This window comes from Urocitellus parryii, chromosome 8 (genome assembly GCF_045843805.1).
Source record: "Urocitellus parryii isolate mUroPar1 chromosome 8, mUroPar1.hap1, whole genome shotgun sequence".
In the NCBI taxonomy this organism is placed as follows: Eukaryota; Metazoa; Chordata; class Mammalia; order Rodentia; family Sciuridae; genus Urocitellus; species Urocitellus parryii.
In genome coordinates, this window is record NC_135538.1 from 51042545 (window position 1) to 51067837 (window position 25293).

Consider the following 25293-nt stretch of genomic DNA (forward strand, 5'->3'; position numbering starts at 1 on the left):
CATATGAATTGGCCTATGTTTATATTATAAAATTATAATCTCTTCTTATCCATAGAGTGATTGTATTATTGTAGTCCAAAGGAAGCAAATAACATGCAAATAAAGGAAGCAAATAATAATTTGCTTATTACAATCAGAGTATTTACTATGGAAAATGTAAACAGTATAATTAGATATAACAATTAGGGCAAATAATCAAATACTGAACAGTTGGGAAGACTTCACTAAGGAAGTGACCTTTGAGCTGAGATCTTAAGAATGAGGTAATTGGACAAAAAGAGATGGGAAAGAAAGGGCAAACCAAGCAGATAAAGAATAGCCCACATAATTCTCTCTCCTGTAGAGAAGACACATGGTGTATACCGGTAACTAGTGTTCTTGTCAAATAATCAACTACAGAGTAAGTTTCTTAAAATATTAAAGTTAACATCCTAAATGAAGCAACATTTTCAACCAAAACATTCTTAGTATGATATTTATAAAAATGTAAAGTTTGAACCATTCTGCTACTAACAGTTGAGTAGGAAAATGGTTAGGTAAACTGTTCTATGTGTGCAGCACAGCACATGCAGTCATTAAAATAATGTATATGAAAAGTTTTAATTTGCATGGGAAACTTCTGCTATAATGCAAAGTGGAAAAACTAGGACATTATTTCCACTATGTAATATATTTATGGAATTTTTTTTCTATAAAAGATTGGACTAAAATGTTAATCAGACTGCTTTTGGGTGGCACTGAATATTCCATACTTTCTGATGGGTTTTCATATTTTCTATGCTACACATTTAAAACTTTAAAAGTTGGAAAAATGCATTTTATTGAGAAAATAAGGAAATAAAAGTAATGATCTGCATATAGATCTGAGAATAGCGTTTCCTTGTCTCTGGGATGAGGATGTAGCATAAACTAGGATATAAAAGATGAAAAGACATATCCCCTTTCTTCAAGGAGATAACAGTCTATTAGAATTACAGACTAACAAATAACTACAATAGTATACGCATTAGAATAGAAGTATGCACACAAAGACAAGCGAAAAGTTCAAAGTAATACCTAAATCTGCTTAGAGAATTCAAGGAAACCTTTACAAACTTAAAACCCAGGAGAGTTCAGTGTCAATAACAAAAATTATTAGTGTAAGTTTTCCTGGAGTTTAAGTTGTGAACATAAAAAAGTGTGTCAGGGACTTTGGGGCTAGAAGAAACTACCTTGAGAGATGCTGCTCCAAATAGTCACTTTGCTTTGTAGATTTTGTACCAATTTGAGAATTTAATCTCTTCTTACTTTATGTATGTTTGGTCTCTTCTTGACGGTCTATAATCCATCAGAAATGCTCCAATATCAACTCTGGATATATAATTTAAATGAGTCTTAGAGATCTTAGGCATCAGGTTATTACTCTGTTCTGAAAGCTTCTTTTATTTATTTTCTCCTCACATTATCTTTTTTTAAATGAATATATATATATACACACACACACACACACACACACATTTCAGTTGTAGATGGACACAATACCTTTGTTTGTTTATTTTTATGTGGTGCTGAGAATCAAACCCAGTGCCTCACAAGTATAAGGCAAGCGCTCTGCCACCGAGCCCCAGCCCCAGCCCTCACACATTATCTTTTACTGGCTAAAGGTCTCTCCCTTAAGACTCTCACTGCTAATTTACAGAAAAGGGAGAATTGTTTAAGAAAATTTTGCTTCTTCCAGTAACTGAGTAGATTAATTGGTTAAAGAGATAACAGAGAAAAGATCTTTGTTCAGGAAATTCATCTCACCATACTATTAATTTGACTTTAGTTTAAACAGAGAAATAAAACCTTAGTATTTGGTCAACAAATACTTTATTAAGTAAGCAATAAATATTTATCTCCTTACCTTGTACCCAAGCAGATGCTGTGACTAAATTGGGGAAACCTGCATTAAGCCTTTTGGGACCTGGGTATAGTTGACAGCAATTGCCTCCAAGGTTTGCCATACTTACTTTGGATTTCCACATCTCTCTGGGAAGGAGTTCTTTTCCATCATCATCTCATAAAGGCAAAACATTGGACGAAGGGCTGGGTAAAAATTTCCTGTAGACTAGATTAATTTCTGCATGACTGACACTTTGAATCAGATAATTCTTTTATGTTGCAGGCATTTTAAGAAGTTTAGCTGTATTCCTGACCTCTTACCTACTAGATGCCAGTAGCACTGCCTCAAATATGATCATCAAAAATGTCTCCATTTTGACAAATGTGCACTGGGGGGCAAAATCACTCCTGCCTAAGAATCATTGAAATAAATGCATGAAACATTGATCCTCTGGTAGTAAAGAAACCACCTTCTGTGAGAGAAGGATGACACAAAGAATAATTTACCTTGAATTTTACTGAATGTACTAGAAAACAAATAAAAACCCTGATTGAATAAGGAAGGAAATACAAACCTTATCAAATCACTGTCCTTCTACCTATTCCCTACGTTAGAGACAAATGGAAAAAAATGATAAAATAGGCAGTTTCCTACAATAGAAATGACTAGAATGCAGATGTTACTGAGAAGATTCTCTATGGTGTAGCATTAAAAGTTATAGATCTGGAGTTAGGAGGCAATGATTCTCAATAGCTTTATTTCTTTGGGCCTCAGTTTACTGATTTGTAAAATGGAAGTGTGGTAGAGAGAGGTTTGTAATTGATTTTTTAATTCAATAAATGTCAAGGACTTACATTCTAGGCACTATCCTTGAGCTAGGACATAAAAAGACACAGTCCTCCTCTTCTAGGACATAACAGTCTATTAGAATTTCAAAGTAACAAACAACTACAATAATGTAAGCATTAGAATAGAAGTAGGTACAAAAAGGCCATTGGAAGCCCTCAAATAGTACCTAAATCTGCTTAAGGAAATCTTTACAAGGAAGTAGCATTTTGGCTAAAACTTGAAAGGTGAATAAGAATTTTACCAAAAGAGGAGGAAAAATATTTATTAGAAATGCAGGGCTGGGGATGTGGCTCAAGCGGTAGCGCGCTCGCCTGGCATGTGTGCGGCCCGGGTTCGATCCTCAGCACCACATACAAACAAAGATGTTGTGTCCGCCGAGAACTAAAAAATAAATAATAATAAATAATAAATATTAAAAAATTCTCTCTCTCTCTCTCACCTCTCTCTTAAAAAAAAAAAAAAAAAAAAAAAAGAAATGCAGGGGCTAGGGCTGGGGCTCAGTGGTAGCACACTTGCCTGATATGTGTGAGGCACTAGGTTAGATTCTCAGCACCACATATAAATAAATAAAAATAAAGATCTATCAACAACCAAAAAATGTTAAATAAAGAAAAAGAAATGCAAACCTACAGATTTGTTGCTTCTTGGAAAAGAATCGCATGTTAAGGAAACTAAGTATTTAGTGGTGCTGGAAGATAAATGAAAAAGGGGAAAAGAGATGATGCTGAATATCTAAACCAAATCACGAGGCTTATATTTCTTCCCTTTCTCTTTCCTTCCTTTCTTTTATTGTAGATGATAAGTGGTAGACAGACCACCTTGGAATTAGTGTGTACAACAAGACTGGAGGAGAATAAGCCAATTAAGTGACTATTACAATAGGAAATCTAAAAGCCTTCAACAAAACAATGATTATGTGAATAGGAATTGTGAATTTTCTGAAGAGAGAATGGGCAGGACTTGAAATTTGCATGGGAGGAAATTATAGCTAAGATTTACCAAGAATTTTGCTAAACATTTATTTACTTATTTACTCATTTATTTACTTACTACTTCATTTGATCTTTATACTATCCCTACTAGGAATGGAAAACTGTCCAATTTGCCAAAGCTAAACTGTTTTAGGTGATATTCATCTTGAATGTACTTAATAAATGTATTCTTGGTACTTTAGTGAATTTGCTTTTGGTGAAATGACTTAGAAACTAAGGTAAGTATACTATTGTCCCTGTTTTATTGAAGAGAAAACTGAGGTTCATAGAAACTAAGGTTCATCATTATCAAAGGCAGGGCCAGGTTTATGGAGCTTGCTCTTTAAATCCTTATGAGGCTTATAGTTTAAAGCAAACAGAATAATTTGGGATATCTTGTTTCACCTGTAACATGCTACAATGTTCATGTTCTTAAATCAAGAACTAAACTTAAAAAATAGAGATACAATGAAATAAAGTTTAAAATCTAGTAAAAGCATCATAGTTCACTATGGCAACTTCCTTAGTGTTTCCTAGGGGCCTTTCTTCCCTTTCCGCCAACTGATGAAGTTACAACTGATGAAGTTAAGATGATACTCTGCTGCTCTGTGGTTATCTCCTTCCCTCTTCTCTATAGATACATGTACATACTTTAAAAAAAAATTATCAGAAATTGCCATCTAGAATAAACTCCTTTTCAGAGCAGAAAAAACAAACTCAGTTTTTCCTCTTCTCTCATAACACACTTGACACCAGATGTGTAAGGATTTTTCCCCAACCACCTAGCAAGCAGAGGACCCCAACAGGGTATCCTCTAATTCAATTCAATTCTGACACTATCTACCTGGAGGTAGTATAAGATGCCACAGGTGAGGGCTCAGCCACCAAGACTGCAACTCTTGCACCATTGCCCTCAGTGGCCAATAGCAAGATCCAGGTTGTTGTACTTGTGTTGTTGACTGGCTTTAATTTCTTCTTTGGGTTCAACTAGTTTCCTAGAGTGGCTTACAGAATTTGAGGAAACACATAGGTTCACCATTTTATTATAAGGGATATATTACAAAGGATACTGGTGTACACCAGATGAAGAGATGAATAAGGCAAGATATAGTTGAAAGGGTATGAGGCTTCCAAGCCCTCTGGGCACCTCACCACTCAGGAACCTACATGTGTTAAGCTCTTGTTAAGTCCTCTGTCCTATCCTTTTTATAGAGGCTCTATTACACTGGTATGACCATTAAATCACTGACCACTGGTGCTCAAGTCAATCTCCAGCCCCTCACCACTACCCAGAAGGTGGAGGGTGGGACTAAAAGTCTCAACCCTCTAATCCTGCTTTGATCATTCTGGTGGCCAGTCTGTATCTACAGCTATATATCTATATCACAACATCACAAACACATAAAACTCATGAATTACCTTTAAATGTTTATCCCAAGAATTTGTTTCACTATCAATGTAGGTGGAATTATTTCTTTGACAATGGAGGGAGGCAAGATCATCATAATTCTGCTGTCCTGGGCACGAGAATTAGAAATCCTTTAAACTCAGCTCTGTTGTATTTTTATTCTGCTTCAGAATTGCTAATGAAAATTGGAGAGGGCCTTTCTCACATCTGTAGTTGTCATGGTTCATTGCTACAGTGGATTCCACTCTAGATCAGTGGAGAGCAGTAACTCTTCCTTTTTTGCATTTAGAAATTATTGGACATTTCTGATTGTCACAGTAGTAATGTAGTGCCCAGGCAACATGAATGTGGATGTAATGTCCTGTATGGAGAACTGCTTCACCAAAATGTCAGAAGGTCCCTTGAGAAACTCGGAGATCAGGGCCAACTTCATGGGCAGGCAACCTGTGCAGCCACACAGGGCCCAGTGCTTGATTTAATGTTCATTAGTCACCATCTTGAAACTTTTTAGTTTTTTGTTTGAATGTCTGTTTTGTAAGTGAAGAGCAGTGGCACAATAAAACATACAAATAGAGATTATATGCATCTTTTCATCCTTGCCTCCCCCTTTGCATATGTCTTTATGATGCCACATAACAGCAGGATTCTGGTGGACGTATGAGGTATAGGAACTCAGACAGCCACAAAGTGGGTACAAGAAAAGCATGTTATATTTATGACTGAGTTACTAGAGGCGCAGACAGTTCCAAAAAGCTATGCTCTCCATAAGAATCAGAACTTGCTTTAGGTGCAGAAAGAAGGCCACAGTATGCCAAGAGATCAAATGAACAAAAAATATTCAATTATATCCTTTCTTACTCATGGGTTACTTCTCTATCTTCAGTGTAAATGATTGGCTAATATAATTACAGAAACAAAGAAAAAGAAAGAAAGAGCAAGCAACCTAGGGTTCTTTCCTTTCATTCCTTTCTTGCTCATTAGTAAGTAGAAGGTAGTAATAAGTAGAAGTAGAATATGTGCATATGAAGAAGTAAAATAAAAACAGTTGAGTTAGTTTTGTGCAGAGTTCAAACATTGTGCTGGTAGCAAAAAAATACATCTGAATGAATAAGCTATGAAACACCAATTGTGTATTTTGGTGAGTGAAATTTTGTATGAGTGAAATGCTCTTGTATTTGCCCTTTAAAATGGCATTGCATAATATAAAGATGAATGGTAAAATTTATCCTAAGAATTTAAAAGTTTAACATTAAAAAAACACATTAAAACACTATAACTAGAAGGGGAGAAGAGAAAAAAAGCTCGATATTTTAGTGTAGAAAATGGCACCTTTTTCCTGCCTTTTGAACAAGTGGCCCTACATTTTCAGTTTGCTCCGAGGCCCACAAATTATGTAGCTGGACATGACTGGGTTAGTTTAAGTAGCAAGGGATTAATGGATATTATTTAGCTCATACATCTCTTACAGAGCCAGAGAGTCAGGTTTGGATAGTACATAGCTAGAAACACCTAGGAAAAAATCAAGCCAGGAGGAATACCCATCCCAATTGGGGCTATACTAGAAGAAACCCAGCATCAACTGGCAGTCAGTATCTAAGACTCCAAAGTGAGACGCTAGAACTCCTCCCTAGCTACCTAGAAGAACCAGATATCTCCATGGTGTTTGCCAGAAGGTCCTGTCTTCTAAGTATAGTTGAAGTGTATCATGTTGTTCACTTTCACAAACACTTCTCTTTCAATGTTTTATTGTTGTTGTTTTCTACTGGGGATTTAACCTAGGGGAACTTTACCAGCTCTTTTCATTTTTGAGACATAGTCTTGCTGTGTTGACCAGGCTGGCCTCAAACTTGCAACCTCATTCTTCAGCCTCCTGAGTTTCTGGGGTTACAGGCATGTACATCTGCACTCAGCTCACAAACACACCTTGAATGGGTGCATCTGATTGTTGGAAACAAGGCCATAAAAGCTAGCTTCTGGTTAGCATCATTTTCAACTAACTCACATTCAGTGAAGTCATATTAGTAACTTTGATTACTATGAAAATTTGTAGCCAATGTTACAGATTAGGATCCTCCCTTCCCCAGCTATTGTTAAACATTTACCAGCATACAACTAATCTCATGGCAACATTCTAGCTGCAAGGGAGTCTGGGAAACAGTTTTTTATTTTCCAGATTCTAAAGTACAGAAAAACAAGATAAAGAAGATAAAGAATGTGTATTGAATAAGCCATCTTATAGTATCTGTTGCATAACTATGGCCTTTAAAAAAAAAAAAAAACAGTACTAGGAATTGAACCTAGGGCCTTGCACATGCCAGGCAAATGCTCTACTATTCAGCTACATCTCCAGCTTTTTTTATTTTGAGACAGGGTCTTGCTAAGTTGCCCAGACTGACCTCTAACTTGTGATCCTCCTGTCTCAGCCTCCCCAATAGCTGGGATTACAGCATTGCTTTATATTCTAGTTCATAAATTGCCAATCGCCGGATGTTAGTTAAACAATATTGGTACAGAACACTGAGCAGGCTTTTTTAGTAAAGGCATGAATATAGGTCAGTGAACTAGAAGAATGAAGAAAATGTTAATTGAAATGTTTTAAGTATATTTTTCTGATGCAGAACTATAAAATCCATGAGGATAAAAGCCATGTCTCTTTTGTTTCTCTCCATATCTCAAATTACTTGGCAAATAGTAGTCAATCCAAGAAAATGAGGGGGAAAAAAGCATTAAGAATATTAAAGAGTTCAACTTTGGCATTTCTCATATGTTTAGACAAGATAATTTCAGGTGACTTTTATTGTTTTTAGAGGAGTTAAGACTTCCAAATGTGAATTTTCACCCATGAAAAATCTGACAAACTAATCTGACAAACTAATTTAGCAAGAAAGGTTTAAATTTTATATCTTAGACTCAAAATTTTAGGACTCTTTCTTACTTCAGGAAGAGTATGTGTAAAAAACACAATTAAGAGTGGCCAATTACAAGACTGATGTCAGGTTTTCAATTTGAGCATCAACTTAAACTAAATTACACCCAAGACATACAGTATTCCTAACATTCATGCTGCAAATGTTTTTAAGAGTGAATGTTCTTTCCTTGGAGTTCTAGAAGGCATTATGGTTGAAATTGCCTTTTCTTAAAGTAAATTCAAGAGGTAAGGTGATAGAAACCTAGAAACAGCTAAACTGTGAGATTTTTTTGTTCATTTAGGAATAGTATAGCTTAAAAATTATGAATATACTTATTATGATACATAGGTTCTTAATTTTATGTTACTAAGAAACATGGGTGTGGCTGATAGGATTGCTAACAATACAGATTTTCAGACTCCACCCCCCAAAATGTAATTCAGTAAGGGCCAAAATATTACATTTTATAGAATACCCTAGGTTCCACAGAACTCCATGAGAATCACTTGTATTGTGCATCTGACAATGAGCTTATACATAATATTAATCAAAAAATGCACACTAGAACATAGACAATTTTTTGGGGGGTGCTAGGGATCAAACAGGGCTCCGCACATGATAATCACATTTTTAAATCACTTCTGTAGGCTCCTAAAACTTCAAATCAATTTTAAGAGATTTTTGCCTTCTCAAACTGTTATTAGGTAATTTCCTGTATATTAGTAGCAATCTTGTCACCTATGTTTATAATGATGCTCTGAGGTTAAGAACTGCAGGCTAATTTACTCTGGGTAATCAGTCTCAAATCCCTTCAAGCATAAGTTCTTATTAGCATTTGTATGTTGTGGAATTTACTGACAGCTTCCTTTAGCAACCTGTCCCTTTGAGCCTTGGATTTTTCTATTTGAAGACCCACAATGGTTCCAAATGAGGAGCTCTCAGTAACCAGTAAAATGCACCTGTATAATACATAAGCGTGAAAAAATGATATTTATTTTTGAAAGTCTGAAAACGACTGCCAAGAATTCTAATTTGGTGGCAAAATTCGAACGTAAAATCGTGGCTTCTGTCTCCCATCGCTTAAATCGTTTTGGGGGGAAGAAATCCTTAAGGTGTAGATTCTACGAGAAACCCTCTCGTTGAACATTCGAGAAAAAGAGACACACAGAAACCAAATTATTTGTCCAAGGTCACGCCCAATATCAGTGAACAAGCCAGACAAAACACATCGGTTTCAACTTAAGAGGCAACCCAACAGCAACTCTTTTTATTCCCTAACTGCATTGCTTCATCCTCTCTCGATTTTTGAATAAAGTTGTTTTGTATAACGGTCCTTCCCCTCTTTTTTGCCTTTATGCCATCGGTGTAAAACCTTGCACAACGTGTTAATGAATAACACTGATAATCCATATCTAATGCGGTGACTTTCACGGGCCTTTTTCTTTGGCCAAAAATTTCTCTTGAAAGGCTCTTAATCCTCATTTCGCCAGGGGAGGAGTGGAGGGAGGTCACTGGGAGCTGACAAGTCCTTACATGTACTTGCGCGTGCCCGGGACGCAGCCAGGCGCGTAGAGGAGGAAACCAAGGAAGGATACGCTAGGGCCAAAGGGAAGGCAGGGGGCGGGAGAAAGCACGGTGGTGGGAAATCCCTGTGTACAGGATCTGCCAACCCCAGGCAAAGCTGGGCAGAACTGTGCGTGAATAAATCTCATTAACTGGCCAGGCTCAGACACTGCAGCAGGCACAGATGAGGGGGCACGAAGGGGGAGCGCGGCGGCGGTCCTTTTATGGGCCGAAACCCGCGCTCGCGCGCCCCCGCCCCTCGCGCGCTTCTCCAGGGTCTAGCGCGGAGCCGCGCCGTTACCTGAGAAGGGCCGGCTGAGTCCGCGCCCGGCCCCGCCCGTTCCGCCGCCCGCCCTTCCGCGAGGCCGCAGCGGCACGAGATCTGTGTGCCGTGCCTCCCTCCTCCGGCAGGCGGGTTCTCTTACCTTGTGAAAAATTGTCTCCGCGGCTCCCCCCGCCTTCTTTACAGGATGTGAAATGGCGGTCGGCGAGGCGAGCGCGAGTATTGCAGCTCCGGCCAATCCCGCGTAGCCGCCAAAACGGCCCCGAACATTGACGTGCCCCCTCCCGCAGCCCTTCGGAGCCCATCCATGATATCGGTGCTCCGCCGCCCCCTTTGCTGTCCCTCACCCAGGTGGCCGTGCCCACAGGCCGAGTCATCGATTCACCGCGCAGCTCGCCGGCCAGGCTTCCCGCCAGCCTCCTCCCTCGCTGCGTGCCTGTGGCGGGGGAGAAAACACCTCGGCCCCCCTCGGCGTCTCGCCCAGGAGCCAGCCCTACCCCTTGCCCTTCCCGCCGCGCCCCCTCCCCCAACTACTCACAGCCCTCCCTTCGCCTCCTCCCTCCCGCGACACACACACGCACACCCCTTTTCCCCTCCCCCAGTGGTTGCGTCCGTGACATCATCATCATGGCAACAAGAGCTGCAGCCTGGGACCGAGGAGCCCGTGTGATTCCCGGCGGCGGCGGCAGTGGCGGCAACACCAGTACCAGCAGCAGCACCGACGATCGCGCGAGGGCTTCTTCCCTGCTGCCTCTCGCCGGGTGCTACTGAGGAAGCGGCGGCAGCAGAAGTAGTGCCTACACCGCCGCGCGCGCCACCGCTCTTCTTGGTGTCTGTGTGTGAGGGGAGGGGGCGCCGCCGCCGCCGCTGCGGAGGGAGCCGCCGCCGCCGCCGCCGCCGCCGCTGCTGCTGCTGCCACTGCCAGGTCGCTAGTGAAGGGGAGGCGGTGGCGGCGAACATGTTTTCAGTGAGGATAGTGACTGCCGACTACTACATGGCCAGCCCGCTGCAGGGACTGGATATCTGCCAATCCCCCCTCACCCAGGTCCCTGTCAAGAAGGTGCCAGTAGTTCGAGTCTTCGGAGCGACCCCGGCAGGTAAGCGGGCGGGAGCGGGAGCTGGCGGGACGCCCGGGCCGCCCTCCCCGCCGCGCTCACGCGCGCACGCCGCCGGCAGCGACCCTCTCCGTGGGTCGCTCCGCGTTCTCCCTCCTCAACACCCTCCCCGCCTTTTCTCCGGTGCGTGACAAGAGGCGCAAAAATGTGGGTTCGCGGAAGCGCTGCGCCGCCCCCGGGCGGGGAGGCGCGGAGTGTTTACACTGCGTGCGGCGGCAGAGGGCTAGAGCCACACTTCGGGTCACGGGCTCGGGGAACGGGTGCCGCGAGACCGCTCTTTCCCCGGAGGTTGGGCCAGGGGGCCGAGCCTGGTCTCGGTGGATGTCTGTGAGCGACCCTGCTCAGAGGTCAGTCGCTGGTGGGGGATCACCCCGTGCGTCTCCCAGGTGCCCCTTTCGAAATGGTTTTGAGAACAGAGGGGGAAGTGCCAGCTCTGTTGTCAGTTGCTCCCCTTCGCCTCTTCTCACCCTCGCTCTCCTCTGCCCCTTCCGGAGATGCTTTGGGCTGTTAGAGAGTGGCGCTTGGGGCCAGATAATCTTTCTCATTGAAGTGACCAAGTGGCTCTGCTTTGAGCGCTGGTCGTGACTGCTTAGAGTTTAAAGCCTCAGCGTCTGGGGACATGGCAGCATCCTCAGGTGCAACGCTTTCAGAAAATATGTGTCCATGGAAGTAGGAAATGCGTGTTTATGTTGCCCAATGTGAAACATCAGACCTAATGGGGTGAATTTATGGTGATCCACAACCGAACTCAGCAGAACAGACATTTTAAAATGCCCCTAGGCTGGGTTGTAGGATTGCATTTTAAATATAGGCATTAAAATGTTTTTTTTTTTTCACACACACACATTAAAAAGATAATATTTTGAAGAAGGTTTGGGATGAGAAGACAGCAATGGTAGAAGCCACGTTCTCAAAAGCTCCTAGGGGTTTGGGATAATATAAATAGCATAAAGGCCAAATTTACAAACCATTTTAAAATTGTTTCTGCTTTTTTAAAAACATGCTTTGAACTGCTTACATGAAATAACGAAGCTGCCTCTTGGAAAAGGATGCTTTTACCTCTAGCTATGTATTGTCCTATGGGATTTTAGATAGCATTTCCCACTTGATGCTCCTTGCCCTAATCACCATTCATCTTATTACTACAGTCAGTTTCTGTGGACTACCAAGATAATAGCACTTCCCCCAAACACAAGCACTTATTTCAAGCAAGTATCTTGTAGTGTGAATTCTCTTTGTTAAAAATGTCAATATCGTGAGATTTTTGTAACATATTCCTTTTTAAATAGTGAAAGATTTATGAACCTTGGAAGATGGGGAATTTGAATGCTGTTAATAATTTGTAGAAAATATAACACTTGAAACTTTGAAGTCTGGAAAAGAGACGCAATAAAATGTTTTGAAGGATAGGTCTTCTACCCTTTTAATATAGTGGTGCTGTCTTTGTTTGATTGGAATTTCAGTGTAATATACTGTTTGTTCTCACTTCAGATGCAGAAGAAGGATAAGATAGTGACGTTGATATAGCTTTGTTCAGCCAGATTTCCAAATCGCAAAGCAACATGCTAATAATATATTGTGGCATTTCTGTGTATTACTGTTTGTATAGTTTGGGTTACTTTTCTACACAGTTTTTTCTCCTCCACATAAGTCATTAAATATGTGATTTTCAAACTGTTTATAGGAAAGTTTTGTTTGTGGAAATAAATCTCGGTATAAGCTAACAGTAATTCTGTTAAGAGAGAATATTCCTTAAAAATAAAAAAAGATATGCTTTAGTGTTTCTGCATATTAAAAAAAAACTATTCTATGATAAGAAATGCTTATTTCTTTCCTGGACATCTCAAAATAGAGCAGCCTCTCCTTTTTTTTAAAAAAAGCCCCCAATTTTTTATTATTATTACCTTGAAATGTATAGTGTAGATGAATAAAGAAGTAAAACTTTTGTGTCCACATGCTGAAAGATACAGAATACAGAGAAACCAAAAATTCAAGTTACTAAGGATTATCAAATTGAATTTGCTGTATAGTTCACAGGTTCAACAAAAATTTTTGTTGTCTTCAATAAGAGAAAAATTTGAAGTCCTTGGCCTGCATTTAGAGTTTTTATAAATCCCACTTGAAGTTTTAGCAATTGGGATTAATGTTAATTAAACATAAAAAAACCTGTAGATTTTCTGTTTTATAAGTCTCTAAAGAAAACTAGTACAGGCTATCCAGTAAATAAGGCCGAATGCTAGAATTTTTATGAAGACAGATTTATTATTTGAAAAATCAAACTGTTTATATCTTTACTAACAAGTCAAATAAGTTAATGCAAATTTGTAATACATGATAAACCTTTATTTCATAAAATGCCATAAATACGTGTATTCATATATAGGAGTTACTTTTGGAAGTTTTTAATTCTTTACCTTGGTTTGGAGAAAAGATGTTTTTAAATTGAGTTTGCTTAACAAAGGAGATCCTGAACAAAAAGAAATTTTCTCAAATGTAATGACTGTTTCAAACTGGTAAATTCTGAACTGATTGGATTAATACATTTGTACTAGTACAGTTTTCTATTATTGCATGAAAAGTATTTTTCTGCTTTAGAAAACAGTCCAGTTGACTCTGGTTGTCCTGTGTTTTGGGGACATCTTTTGAGTAATGTAAAAATAAATTAAGTATCTTAGGTTGAAAATTTTCCGTATCATGAGCTGGTGAAATTTGAAAAGGTATTTTTAAATGTGGCACATTAATTTTGAATGGTAAGTCCTGAATGATGATATAATCTCTTGCTGACGGAGGGTTGATTCTTGAGAGTCACTTACATTTTATTCATGTGAGTGGTGGAATTATTAGTTTTTTTAAAAAAGCCTCTGCTTTTCTTGAACTCATTTTAAAAATGTCTTGAATGTTGTTTTGATGTTACTGTGTCTTGAGCAGTATCATTTTTGGAAAAAATGTTTTTTTTCCTTTTATAAAGACATTTTTAGTAACTTGTTTTAATGGAGAGAAGCAAGGTTATGAATAAAGTGTAGGAAAATATTTTTTCATTTAGATCTGAATATGGGCGTGACTGCTTAGGGAATTTGTTTCACATAAAATCCTGAGGCTTCATTGTGAGGACCTGACTCAGGTGGACTTGAGACTTGTCTAATTTCCACATCTCAGTTCTTGCTTTGTTGCTTGATGAAACTTACTTTATTCCAAGTTTCAACAGTTCTCTGTTTTCTCACACCAGGTTAAACAGAATTATCCTTTCAAAGGGCTTGCCTGCTGAGATGCAGAGTAGGAGTAAATAGAGAGTGTGAGATGTTCACAAAGCTAATAATTAAACCAAGTAGGCCAAACAGTCTATAGAGGGAGCTGCTTGTCTTTAAGATTACTATAAGGAATTGGTTACCCTTTCCTTCTGCAAAATCAATTTTAGCTTCAAATATCTGTATTTTCCCAATTAAGTCATCCTCCAATTTAGTGACTGTTGTGGTAGATTGTTATAAATTCTAACTTTCAAACATGAAGTCAATTTTTTTTAACATAAGATATTTATAATTCTGAGATGCTATATAGGTGTTTATTTGAATAATATGTATGTTGTTTTATTTTATAAAGTTATCTATAATAAACTACCAGAATGACCTCAGTTTCTTTGGTAAATTGGTAGATTGTTAAATAAATTTGATATGAGTAGTTTTAAAAACAGCATTTACCAACAATTCAGATTACAAAAATTATTATGATCAAAGTCTAGTTTGTTTATACCTTTTTATTTGCTAGATGATTTAAACATTTTACCAACACATCATCTCAAATTGGTTATAATTATTAGAGATTTTTAGGAATACTGCAGATATTTAGTGATATGTAATCACAAAATGGTCACTTTAATAGGTATTTGAAGTCCTGAGTAGCAAACTTTATTAGCGTTGTGTGAGAACCTACTATGTATGTCTAGTTATTTTGGGGGAGATTTTATTAAAAATAATATTACCCTCCAGAAACTCACAGATGATGGTCATGTAAAGATAAGTTGAAGATAAAATGATTTGACTATATAGTAGAAATGTGTGTAAGATATAGTGGAGACTCAAGGAAGACCCAGTGACTTCAATGACTATCTGATAGATAAAATGGGATGTCAGGGAAGGTTTCATGAAAGAAGTATGGATTAAGTCTTTTTAAAGAATTTAAAATTTTTAATAAAACAGGTGCAAGGTAATTCACACACATATGAGAGATGCGTGGTGGGGGAGGGGGGCGGAAGAAACTACTTTCTGCAGGGCAGTTTGGCAGTGTTTATTAAAACCCTTGAAATTTACCTGTTTGGCCCCCAGATCCTACTTTTATAGATTTTAATGTAAGAAAATAAGTCTTTTGGTAATATGATTGTCTTAAATTCTTCTACTTCTTTTCTTTATCCATTCCCACTCTAGTCTAAGTTACTAGCATTTTTGAAAGGGTTTACTACAGTAGCTTCCTAGTCTTGGTTTATCCCAATCCACTCTGTCCCCTTCTAACCTGATTTCTATACTATAATCAGATCTTTTCAAAACATAAATCAGATATCACCCTACTGTATGCTCCAGGAGCTATCTATTATATTTAGAATATAAATAAAACTTTGTGGTGGCATCTAGCTGGCTAACTAGGTCTTGCATAGTCTGGTCCCTACCTTTCTGTCCAGTCATGGCTTCAGCCATATTCTTCTTGCCTTGCTCTTTTGTGTTCAAGCCACATTGGCTAATTTCAGTCCCTTATTCTTGCCAAACTCCCTCCTGCAATGAGGGCTTTGTACCCGCTGTTCCCTCTGCCTAGAATGTTTTCCCTTTCTTTCACCTAAACTCTAATTTGTCTTTCCTCAGGGAAGCCTTCCCTATTGTAGACTCTCAGAGTTACACTGACTCTCCTTAATAGCACTTTATGTTTGTAATTTTTTACATGTTGGAAATTAACATCTGGTTTTTCTCAGTAGATTGTAATCTCCAGAAATGCTGGTAGTTTGTTTCTTTTTGCTCACCAGTACAAGTTAATACCACAGGGCTCAAAACTTGAGCATTTTCTGCAGGAATTAATCAGTAAATGTTAGTCATCACAGAGCAACCCGATAGCCAACAGTTGGGAAATGGTTGCATAAATCGGGCATATTATTGTAGTAGAATATCATGCATCTGCTGTGAGTATGTTATGTGAAAAAAAATCAGTTTACAAAACTCACTAAAAATGCAAAAAAAAAAAAGTTCATCAAAATATAAAGGTTGATTTCACGCTAGAAGGTGTATTTGTGTTTTCAGATTTTCTACAGAGAAAGTGTATTGATTTTATAATTTGTAAAAAACTGTCCACATACAATTAAGGGAAAAACCTCCACGATTTTCTAGATAAGGTTCAGAAATAAAGTTTAAAAAAAAAAAAGGCATGAGGTTCATTATGGTCTCCAAAACAAATGTCAACCAAAGTTCATGCATGATAATAGTTTGATCTTGATTATATAAATTCAGTTTTCAGATGACAAAATGATTCTTATTGGAGTAAGCTAGTAATTTCTGATTTTGTTGTATCTAATTATAAAGTGATTTTAATTTTGAAATGGAGTAAAGGCCAGAATTAACACACATATATAAGAACTTAATATATGAAGGTAATACTACCAATGTATAAAGTGGATACTACTTTATACATTTACCTATCATTAGGGAAAAGAAGAACTATTTAGTAGATGTTGTTGGAATAACCAGCTATTATTTTGAAAAATTAAAAAGTTGGCTTCCAGGGGAGTCAAAGATTTAAATGTGAAACAATTAAAAATATAGGACAATTATTTTTTATGCAATCCAGGAATGATGAATGCATTCAGCGTATGGAAATACTGAAGTTAGATTGTTTAATTTTATGATACAAAAATAAAATTCTGCATAGGGAAAAACCATAAAGTTAAAAGACAAAAGACTAGTAAAACTTACTTGTACTCTTTTCACAAAGGATTAATTTCTCCTAATATATGAACAGTTCCTAGCCAAAAATCCAATAGTAAAAAAAAAATGAGCAAAGAGAATTTATATGAAAAGATATATACATACTCATAATAAAGATGTGAATTAAACCTATAATAAACTATTTATCATATGTAAACTAGCAAAGATTGATTATGTGGTATAACTTGGGCAGTGTGAAAGGAAGGGAGAATGAGCATTCTCCTACATTACTAGTAGGAAATATAGTGTTCTTCTTCTATGGAAAGCAATTTGAAAGCTGTTTTCAAAATTAAAAGTATACATTTATTTTAAATTAAAAATTTCATTCTAGGATCTTAACTTTCTAGAAGATTTATGTGTCATATAAACATGTAAATATTTGTGAGAGCATTATTTGCCATTGTAAAAGATCGGAAACAAAAAATCAGTAGGAGAGTGGTTAAATATATTACCATATGTTTATTCAATGAAATATTAGGCAGCTCTTAAAAATAGTGAGACAATATTATGTGTACTGCTTTGGTACCATGTCTAAGACCTGAGAGAAAAAAAGCAAGATGAAAGATATCATTATGATCTATTCAGTATGTTGCCATTTGTGTGGTTTATATAGAGAAGACAAAATGTGATATATATATATATATATATACACACACACACACATATACACACACATATATACACACATATATGTATACACATACACACACATATATGTATACACACATACACACACACATATATATGTATACACACATATACACACATACACGTACAGTTATCTCTGGAAAGATATGAAAATTGCCTTCAGTGTGTAGAACTGGCTTACTTAGAGGACAGAAGTAGATTATTTTTTAGTATAATATACAAAACAGTGTTTGGTAATTTTTTGATATTTTTAACCATGTACATATAATATGTATCAGAGTTAGTATTTTTAAATGGTAATGTACTAATAGGGATTGAAGTAAGAACAAAAAATAAAAGGCCATAATAGTTGCTATAAACAATTGCTAATGATTACTGCAATACTGTGTTTTATTTTAGATTTTGTTAGAGTTTTCTAATTCACAGTTTTCAGATGATGTTACATCACTCACTGGAGGGGGGCCCTAGTGAATTGGGTTCTGAAGAAAGGCCTCTTTGGGGTTCCTATTAACAGTATGATGAATGACAGCCATTCTGTTCTTTTTGATATTTTAAGTTCATCGAAGGAGGTGTTTTACTAATTAGGATTTACCTCAGCCAGCCAAAGATTGCAGTTGCCTCTTGTGGAAATAAGATAGTGGAACGGTTATTAGAGTTTGTAGTCCCAGGTGCCTAAGCAGCATGCTATTCAATTCATGGTGCAGCCCATGGATGATGAGCGTAAGGGAGGAGTGAGGGTGCCTTTGGGATAGGCCCAGCCCTAGACCTGCCTGTCTGTATTCACATCTATTGGATCCTGCTCATAATGTGCAATTGATGTACTGTTTTAACTTGGTGCAAGTCAAATAATATGATAATAAATAACATATAATAATCAGTTAGAGTATGTGTGTTCTGCAAAAATAAACCATCTTTGTTTTGAAATATTGTTCTTAATGTGAAAATGTTTGGATTTAAGCTGGGCGCGATGGCTCACACCTGTAATCCTAGTGACTAGAGAGGTTGAGGTAGGAGTATTGCAAGTTCACATTTCAAGGCCTTGTCAATTTAGTGAGATGTGTCTCAAATTAATTTTTTTTTTTTTTTTTTAAGGCCTGGGTATGTAGCTCAGTGGTAGAATGACCCTGGGTTCAATCCCCAGTACTCGGGGGGGAGGCAGGGGAAGAAATAGTTTACACTTAAATTTCATTCATTCATTCATATTATTATGAATTTCAGCATTATATAGGTCAAATATATCTATCTTAATACTTTAAACTTTTCTTCTGTAATTACATGAAGAAAATATGATATATTTTTTAACCAGGCATCATGTAGATGCTTCCACATGTCCTCTTGTCCAAGGTGCTGAACAAATTGTTAGTTACAATGTAAAAAAAAAAAAAAAGGTAAAGAAACACCATTCTAGTCAAACCCTCTACAAAAAATAGATAAATATTCTATATAGGCAGGCTCAAGGATTTTTCCAGTGTCCAGTAGTTGGTAGGTTTGGGTCTGGATTTGAAAATTGTGGACCTTGACTCTCAGCTCTCACTGCCTCACACTGGCACCCCAAACCTAAGGAAATATTGGAAGAAGGCATTGATGATAATTAAAAGATAAAAAAGTCAAGAACAGTGGAGCACACCTGTAATCCCGGAGGCTGAGAGGCTGAGGAAAGAGGATCGAAAATTCAAAGCCAGCCTCAGCAAGTTAGTGAGGCCCTAAGCAACTTAGTAGGATCGTGTCTCAAAATAAGAAAATTAAAAAAGGGGCTGGGGATGTTAAGAACCCTTGGGTTCAATCACTAGTACAAAAAAAAAAAAAAAAAAAGACAAAACTGAAGAACCCTGGAGAAGTTATTTAAAAGAACTGCACATACATAGTTACATAGTTTAGGAATCTTCATGGGCCTCTGTGTCTAATAGTGATTAACATATTCTTATAAAATGGATTATATAAGATTCATTTTGTGATGATTGTAGCTGTATTTTTAAAGAAAAGGATAATAAAAGATGACAAGAGGAAATGAGGCAAGATGTAAACAAAAATGAATTCTACTGACCTTTCAGATTCCTTTGCTCTAATTAAGTCTTTCATCTTATTTTTTGATTGGATTAGAATTTGTTCAATTAAAGCTAATGTAAGTGAAAACTGAATCAGGATTAGCCTTAAATAGGTTGGGTTCAAGTGTAGTAGATTTCAGAGAATGTTGCCATTGTCCTTAGATTTTTCAAAGAAATACTTACACTGATTGAGAGAAGAAATATGCTGGGGGTATGTCACTTTGGTACCTAGCTGACATTTTAATACCACACTGGTTAATAAGAAAGGAAATAATGAGGTGTAAAGTGCAATGAACTTTGGATAAGACTAAGTTAACTTGTGATTTCCAGGTAAATATAGCTTAGACAAGAATAGGTTTCTTAGACAATTAGAAGGAAATCCATTGTCTAAATATGTGGATTTAGTTTTGAGAATAAAGACAATTTTTAACAAAACTAAAGACTCTCTTAATGACAGTCTCTTTTAAAATTTTTGGGTGCTTCCTCCCCAACCCCTCATTTTTTTCCAGATGATTTTTTGTGTTTCTTCTAATTCTCTGTAAATTTTTAAATATTTCATTTTTAAAATAAAACGTATTTCGTTGCTTAATTAGTATTAGCAAACTGGACTGTTTTCTGCAGCAGAAATTGAATATATGCCTAGCAAAGTAAATCCTGAGAACAATGGTAGTAACTGTCAATGGGAAAATAATATATATATATATATTTATATAGCTATAAATATATACATATGCCAAGTTTTTTTTTAAAGATAATTTTGGGAAATACTAATTTGAAATCAGTTTCCTTGGGGGCAGTAACTTAATTTTCTTTGGATTCAGAGAGCATTTACAATATAAATAACTCAAAAGAAGGCGTATTACCTCAAAAATGCTTTGTCAAATATATAACAGTTTACAAAAGTTTTATATTTTTCTTCCATTTATTACATTTACCAAGGATTATAACAAGAAATGAATATTTTATTTTGCATATTATATTTACACTTCAAAGTAATTTATATATTAAATTAGATTTTGTTTTGAGTTGTGAAGTGAAAGACTTTGTAAGAATACATGTTGATGTGTGAAAGAATGTGAAGTTAAAACATGTTGGCATACTCCTAGTTTCTCAGAACAAGAAAATGACTAATCTAAATTTCATTTCAGAATAAAAACCAAGACAAGCCACATAAAAGCAACCTAAAAATTAAACTGTCATCATATTATTTGTTTTAAAACTATGGAATAATATATCTGAGGAAGATTTCTCTCAAAATTGTTTTTCTCAATTTCAAGTAAGTAATTTATTTTGGTTAATATGTTGGGGGTGAGGGGGGTGGGGTGATCCTTGGCATTGCAGTTGGTATATCCTACTCATCCATAAAGTGAAAACTCAGATATCCAACTCTATTTAAAGCTTCTGTGTCTCCTTTCCCACTCCCAAAAGATTATTGTCTGATTGGTTTTCTAAGTCCTACCTCCCTTCCACATTGCTAAAGGATTTATTATCCTGAATATTGTTCGTTTGTAGTCCTAATAAGCCTCCATTCCGCTGCCTTCTATTGCTGAGTGACCTGGAAAAGTTATTTTACTTCTATATGCCTTAATTTCCTCTGTAAAATGAGTTTTAATAATTTCTTTTTCACTGGATTATTATAATTGAGAAAGGTAATCAGCAGATGTCTGACATATATAGTAATTTAAATGTTGCTTTTTTATCCTTCTGTCCAGAATTCACTGTATTACCTCATATATGTACTAAGTGTTCTTTAAAATGTTTGAGTTCAATTGAAATGAAAAGTGAAATTTTTGTGTTTATTTATTCCTCACATTACTATAAACTAAAACCCCTGTACATTGTGGGATAAGGATTTTTATAGTTGGACAGTTACTCATATAACTATAGTCTAAGCAATTACCTCTTTAACTCTGATTCAAAAATTAACTTTTTTGTTTTTTAAATGAGTGCTCATTTAGGCCCAGCTTTTTAAAACTATATATATTTTTTATATATGCAGAGAAGTGTCCAGGTCTGACTTGCTTTAAAAAAGAATAGTGTTAAATCATTAATCAAGGAATAACCATGGTTTTCCATTTTTGTAGTTTAGTTAATGTTTCTTCTAAAAAGAACCTTATTTTCCAAATTCATCGTAACGCCTTATTTGAAAATAATGATAGAACACATGGAAAGTGTGTGTGCCACATGCCACAGTAGAGGTGATGTGTCAATAGGGACTTATTGTTCTCCTCTTGTTTTTATCTTTGTAAATTTATTATACACACAAAACTGAAGTCTTTCATTTTTAAAGCTATTTAGAATTGTGGGGTATACGCCAAACGATTCATGATTGCTTAGAGCTTCAACTGTTTTCACCGTATTTTTTTCTATATATATTCCCAGGTTATGTTTTGCTTTTTTAAAAATTTTTTTTAGTTATAGATGGATACAGTATATTTTTTATTTTTATGTGGTGCTGAGGATCGAACCCAGTGCCTCACACGTGTGAGGCAGGCACTCTACCACTGAGCTACAGCCCCAGCCCTTGTTTTGCTTTTTAATGACATCATCTTTTAATGTTTTTTCATGAAGTCAGAAAGATTTCCAAAGATTTGATGTATCAGACCTTGGTTGATGCTTAGGGCTTTTAAAATATAAAGCCATAAGCTGGGTTTGTTGGCACATGCCTATAATAACCAGTAACTGGGAAGGCTGAGGCAGGAGGATTAAAAGTTCAAGGCCAGCCTGGGCAACTTAGTGAGATCCTATCCCAGAATAAAAACTAAAAAGGGCTAGAAATGTAGCTCAGTGATTGAGTGACCCTGGGTTTAATCCCCAGTACTGGTAAATAAATAGCTAATATATGGCATTTATTTATTTATTTATTTAAATACCTTAATTTTATGTCATATTATTAGTAGAAGTAATAGACCATTTATTGAGCCCTTACTGTGTGCCATTTTCTAAGTGACTTAATATTCACAACAGCTCTGTGAAATAGGTACTGTTTATCCCCATTTTACACTTGAGGAAATAAGGCATGGAGAGGTTAATTAACTTTCTCCTAAGTTATTAGCATAATATTTACCTCATAGCATGAGAGAATTAAATGAGAAAACATGTATTAGGTCATTACCCATCTTAACAGGAGGAGCAGAGAACTAAAATCTGAGATATGTATCTTCTGACACTTAAATAATTTAATAATAGCCATTGCTGAGATGTGACAGTAACCAGAAATATATTCTTATTCACATTTGTTTTGTGATAATACCCTACTACTTTCTTATGCTGCATTTTTCCCCTAAAATGGAATATTACTGTCTCTTCAAATTCCTTTTCTTATTTGGGCTGAATTATTTTATGCATATATATTTACAAGGTGATTGGGGGACTTTAACTCAATCTAAAGTATTTTTATAAGTTTAGTGTAATTAAACAAGTGGTATATGAACATGCCATCAGCCTTCCACATCCACAGGTTCTGTATCCAGGGATTAAAGCAACCTCAGATGGGAAGTATTTTGGAAAAAATATATCTGTGCTGAACATGTACAGACTTATTTTTCTTGTTATTATTTCCTAAGCATTAGAGTATAATAACTATTTCATAGCATTTACATCATATTAGTATTATAAATAACCTAGAAATGATTTAAAGTATATGGAAGTCTATGTATAAGTTATATGGAAATAGTATGCCGTTTTATATAAGGAATTTGAACATCTGTGGGGGTGGTCCTAGAACTAATCCTCAGGATAACTGTATTCTCATTGTGAACTTAAAAAAAAGAATAACAACAACAAAAAGAACAGGTAATGCAAGTCATTACTTTGAATACCAGTCTTATTCTCCTCACCACTTTTATCAATTTTTTTTAAGAGAGAGAGAGAGAGAATTTTAATATTTATTGTTTAGTTTTCGGCGGACACCACATCTTTATTTTTATGTGGTGCTGAGGCAAAACTCCCCAAAACTTAGTATACAAAGCAATAGTCAGTTTGTTAGCCTATGATTCTGGGCTGGACTCAGCATTCTGCTAAACAAACTTTGAGATTGTTTATATGGCTGCATTCAACTCATAGGGCAGCTGGGTGATAATGATTGATCTAGGATAGTTTGAGACTCATAGATCTGGAATTTGATGGCTGTTGGCTAGGGTGATAGAGGGTCATGTTTCTCCAGTAGGCTAGCTGTGGCTCCTTCACCTGGAGGCAGTACTAAGGTGTATAGGAGTAGCAAGTGAAAGCAAGCCCCATATATTTTTCTCTTGTTCCATGGACCAAAGCAAATTACAGGTATATCCCAGATTTGGTATGGGAGGGGTTTTCTAAGGGTATGTGTGACTAATTAGGGAGATATTACTGCAGCTATCTATTATACTACAGTTGCCAGCTGACTCATTTTTCAGGAAGCATTTGTCCAAGTGACATTGTCCTCCTAAATGAGAAGCACCTGCCCCACCCTGTGGTGCCAAAAATTGAATCCAGGCCTTTGCACACTAGAGAAACAACTCTACCATTGAGCTGTACTGCCAGCTAGTAGTGTTTATATAAACAGTTTATTAAATGAGTCAGATAAATTTACTTAATTCATGTTCTTATTTTTATTTCATTCTTATCATCCTTCCACATCATTCCTGGTCCAATTCAATCTACAGATATTTACTTGAGTACCACTAAGTGCACAAACAATAAGGTTTGAAGGTGAGCAGCAGGTGGACCAAGACTATTGTGTTCATCATCAATATTCTGCTTCATTACATAAATAAAATTTTGTAAAAGTAGATAATTGTAGTAGTTTTTTAAAAATGACCAGTACCCCACACTAGGCTGAATATATCTTGTATGCTACATTTTAAAACATTTTATACAGAATTTTTCAAATGACAAAAACTGTTAATACAGAGGTTATTTTAATCTGTACTCCCTCCAGAAATATGAGACTTTCCATGTGTTCAAGATTATATTCTCAAATGTTTTGATCAGTGCCAATCTAATAGGTAAAAACATGGATTTCAGTGTAGTTTTAATTTGCATTTCTTTTATTCTAAGTGAGTCCTTCCATATGCTTTAGTTGCATTTATGTTTCTTTTTCATTATACTATTTGCTTATCTTTTACACATTTTCCTGCTGAGAGTTTTGGTCTTTGCTTGTTGAGCTCTTCATATTTTAGAAAAGTAGTATCTTTATTTTATTTATTTAGTTTTTATGTGGTGCTGAGGGTCCAACCCAGTGCCTGGCACATTCCAGGCGAGCACTCTACCGCTGAGCCCCAGCCCCAGCCCCTAATTGTTTTTATTTTTATTTATTTATTTAGTTTTAGAGTTTCACTTATACCTTAGTCTGTATATGTCTGTATTTTTAGTCCTTTCAGCCATTTTTCAGTTTATCATTTTTATAAAAGATATTTCACCGAAACTTTATTCTCTTGTATCTTTTTGAGAACACACAGGAGATACTTTCTACATTTCTTCTGTTTACTATCACTAATTATTTTCCTTGGCATTTTTAAAAAGTTGACTTCTCTGTGCTGTTGAATGTTTGTGTAAGTCCCATTCTGTGTTATCTGTCTATGAACAAGAGGCTATCTAGGCCTAGTATTTGCCAATAGATAGGAAATGCAAAGTCTGCTTGGCCATCTTCGTTTTTGATTTATAGAGCTAGTGATCTTGCAGCTCAGTCAGATGGAAACATTCAT

At 36.6% G+C, this 25293-nt stretch overlaps 1 protein-coding gene and 1 long non-coding RNA gene across 3 annotated transcripts in view; one reads left to right on the top strand and one right to left on the bottom strand.

The window, feature by feature from the left end:
* Window positions 1–10309, bottom strand: part of LOC113187317 (uncharacterized) — a 108028-nt gene extending 97719 nt beyond the window's left edge. The window contains exon 1 of the long non-coding RNA XR_013344154.1: window positions 9990–10309. This is a non-coding gene — a long non-coding RNA (uncharacterized LOC113187317). The remainder of the gene's footprint in view (window positions 1–9989) is intronic.
* A 471-nt stretch (window positions 10310–10780) lies between these two features.
* The window catches only part of Rev3l (REV3 like, DNA directed polymerase zeta catalytic subunit), a 169370-nt gene continuing 154857 nt past the window's right edge, over window positions 10781–25293 (top strand). Inside the window, exon 1 of one of the 2 annotated variants that reach the window (XM_026395080.2) lies at window positions 10781–10944. In XM_026395080.2, coding sequence (XP_026250865.2) covers window positions 10806–10944 — 139 coding nt within the window. In that variant the 5' untranslated portion in view covers window positions 10781–10805. Of the gene's footprint in view, window positions 10945–20852; window positions 20889–25293 lie in introns of those variants that run through there. The other variant, XM_077802059.1, reaches the window with a different exon arrangement.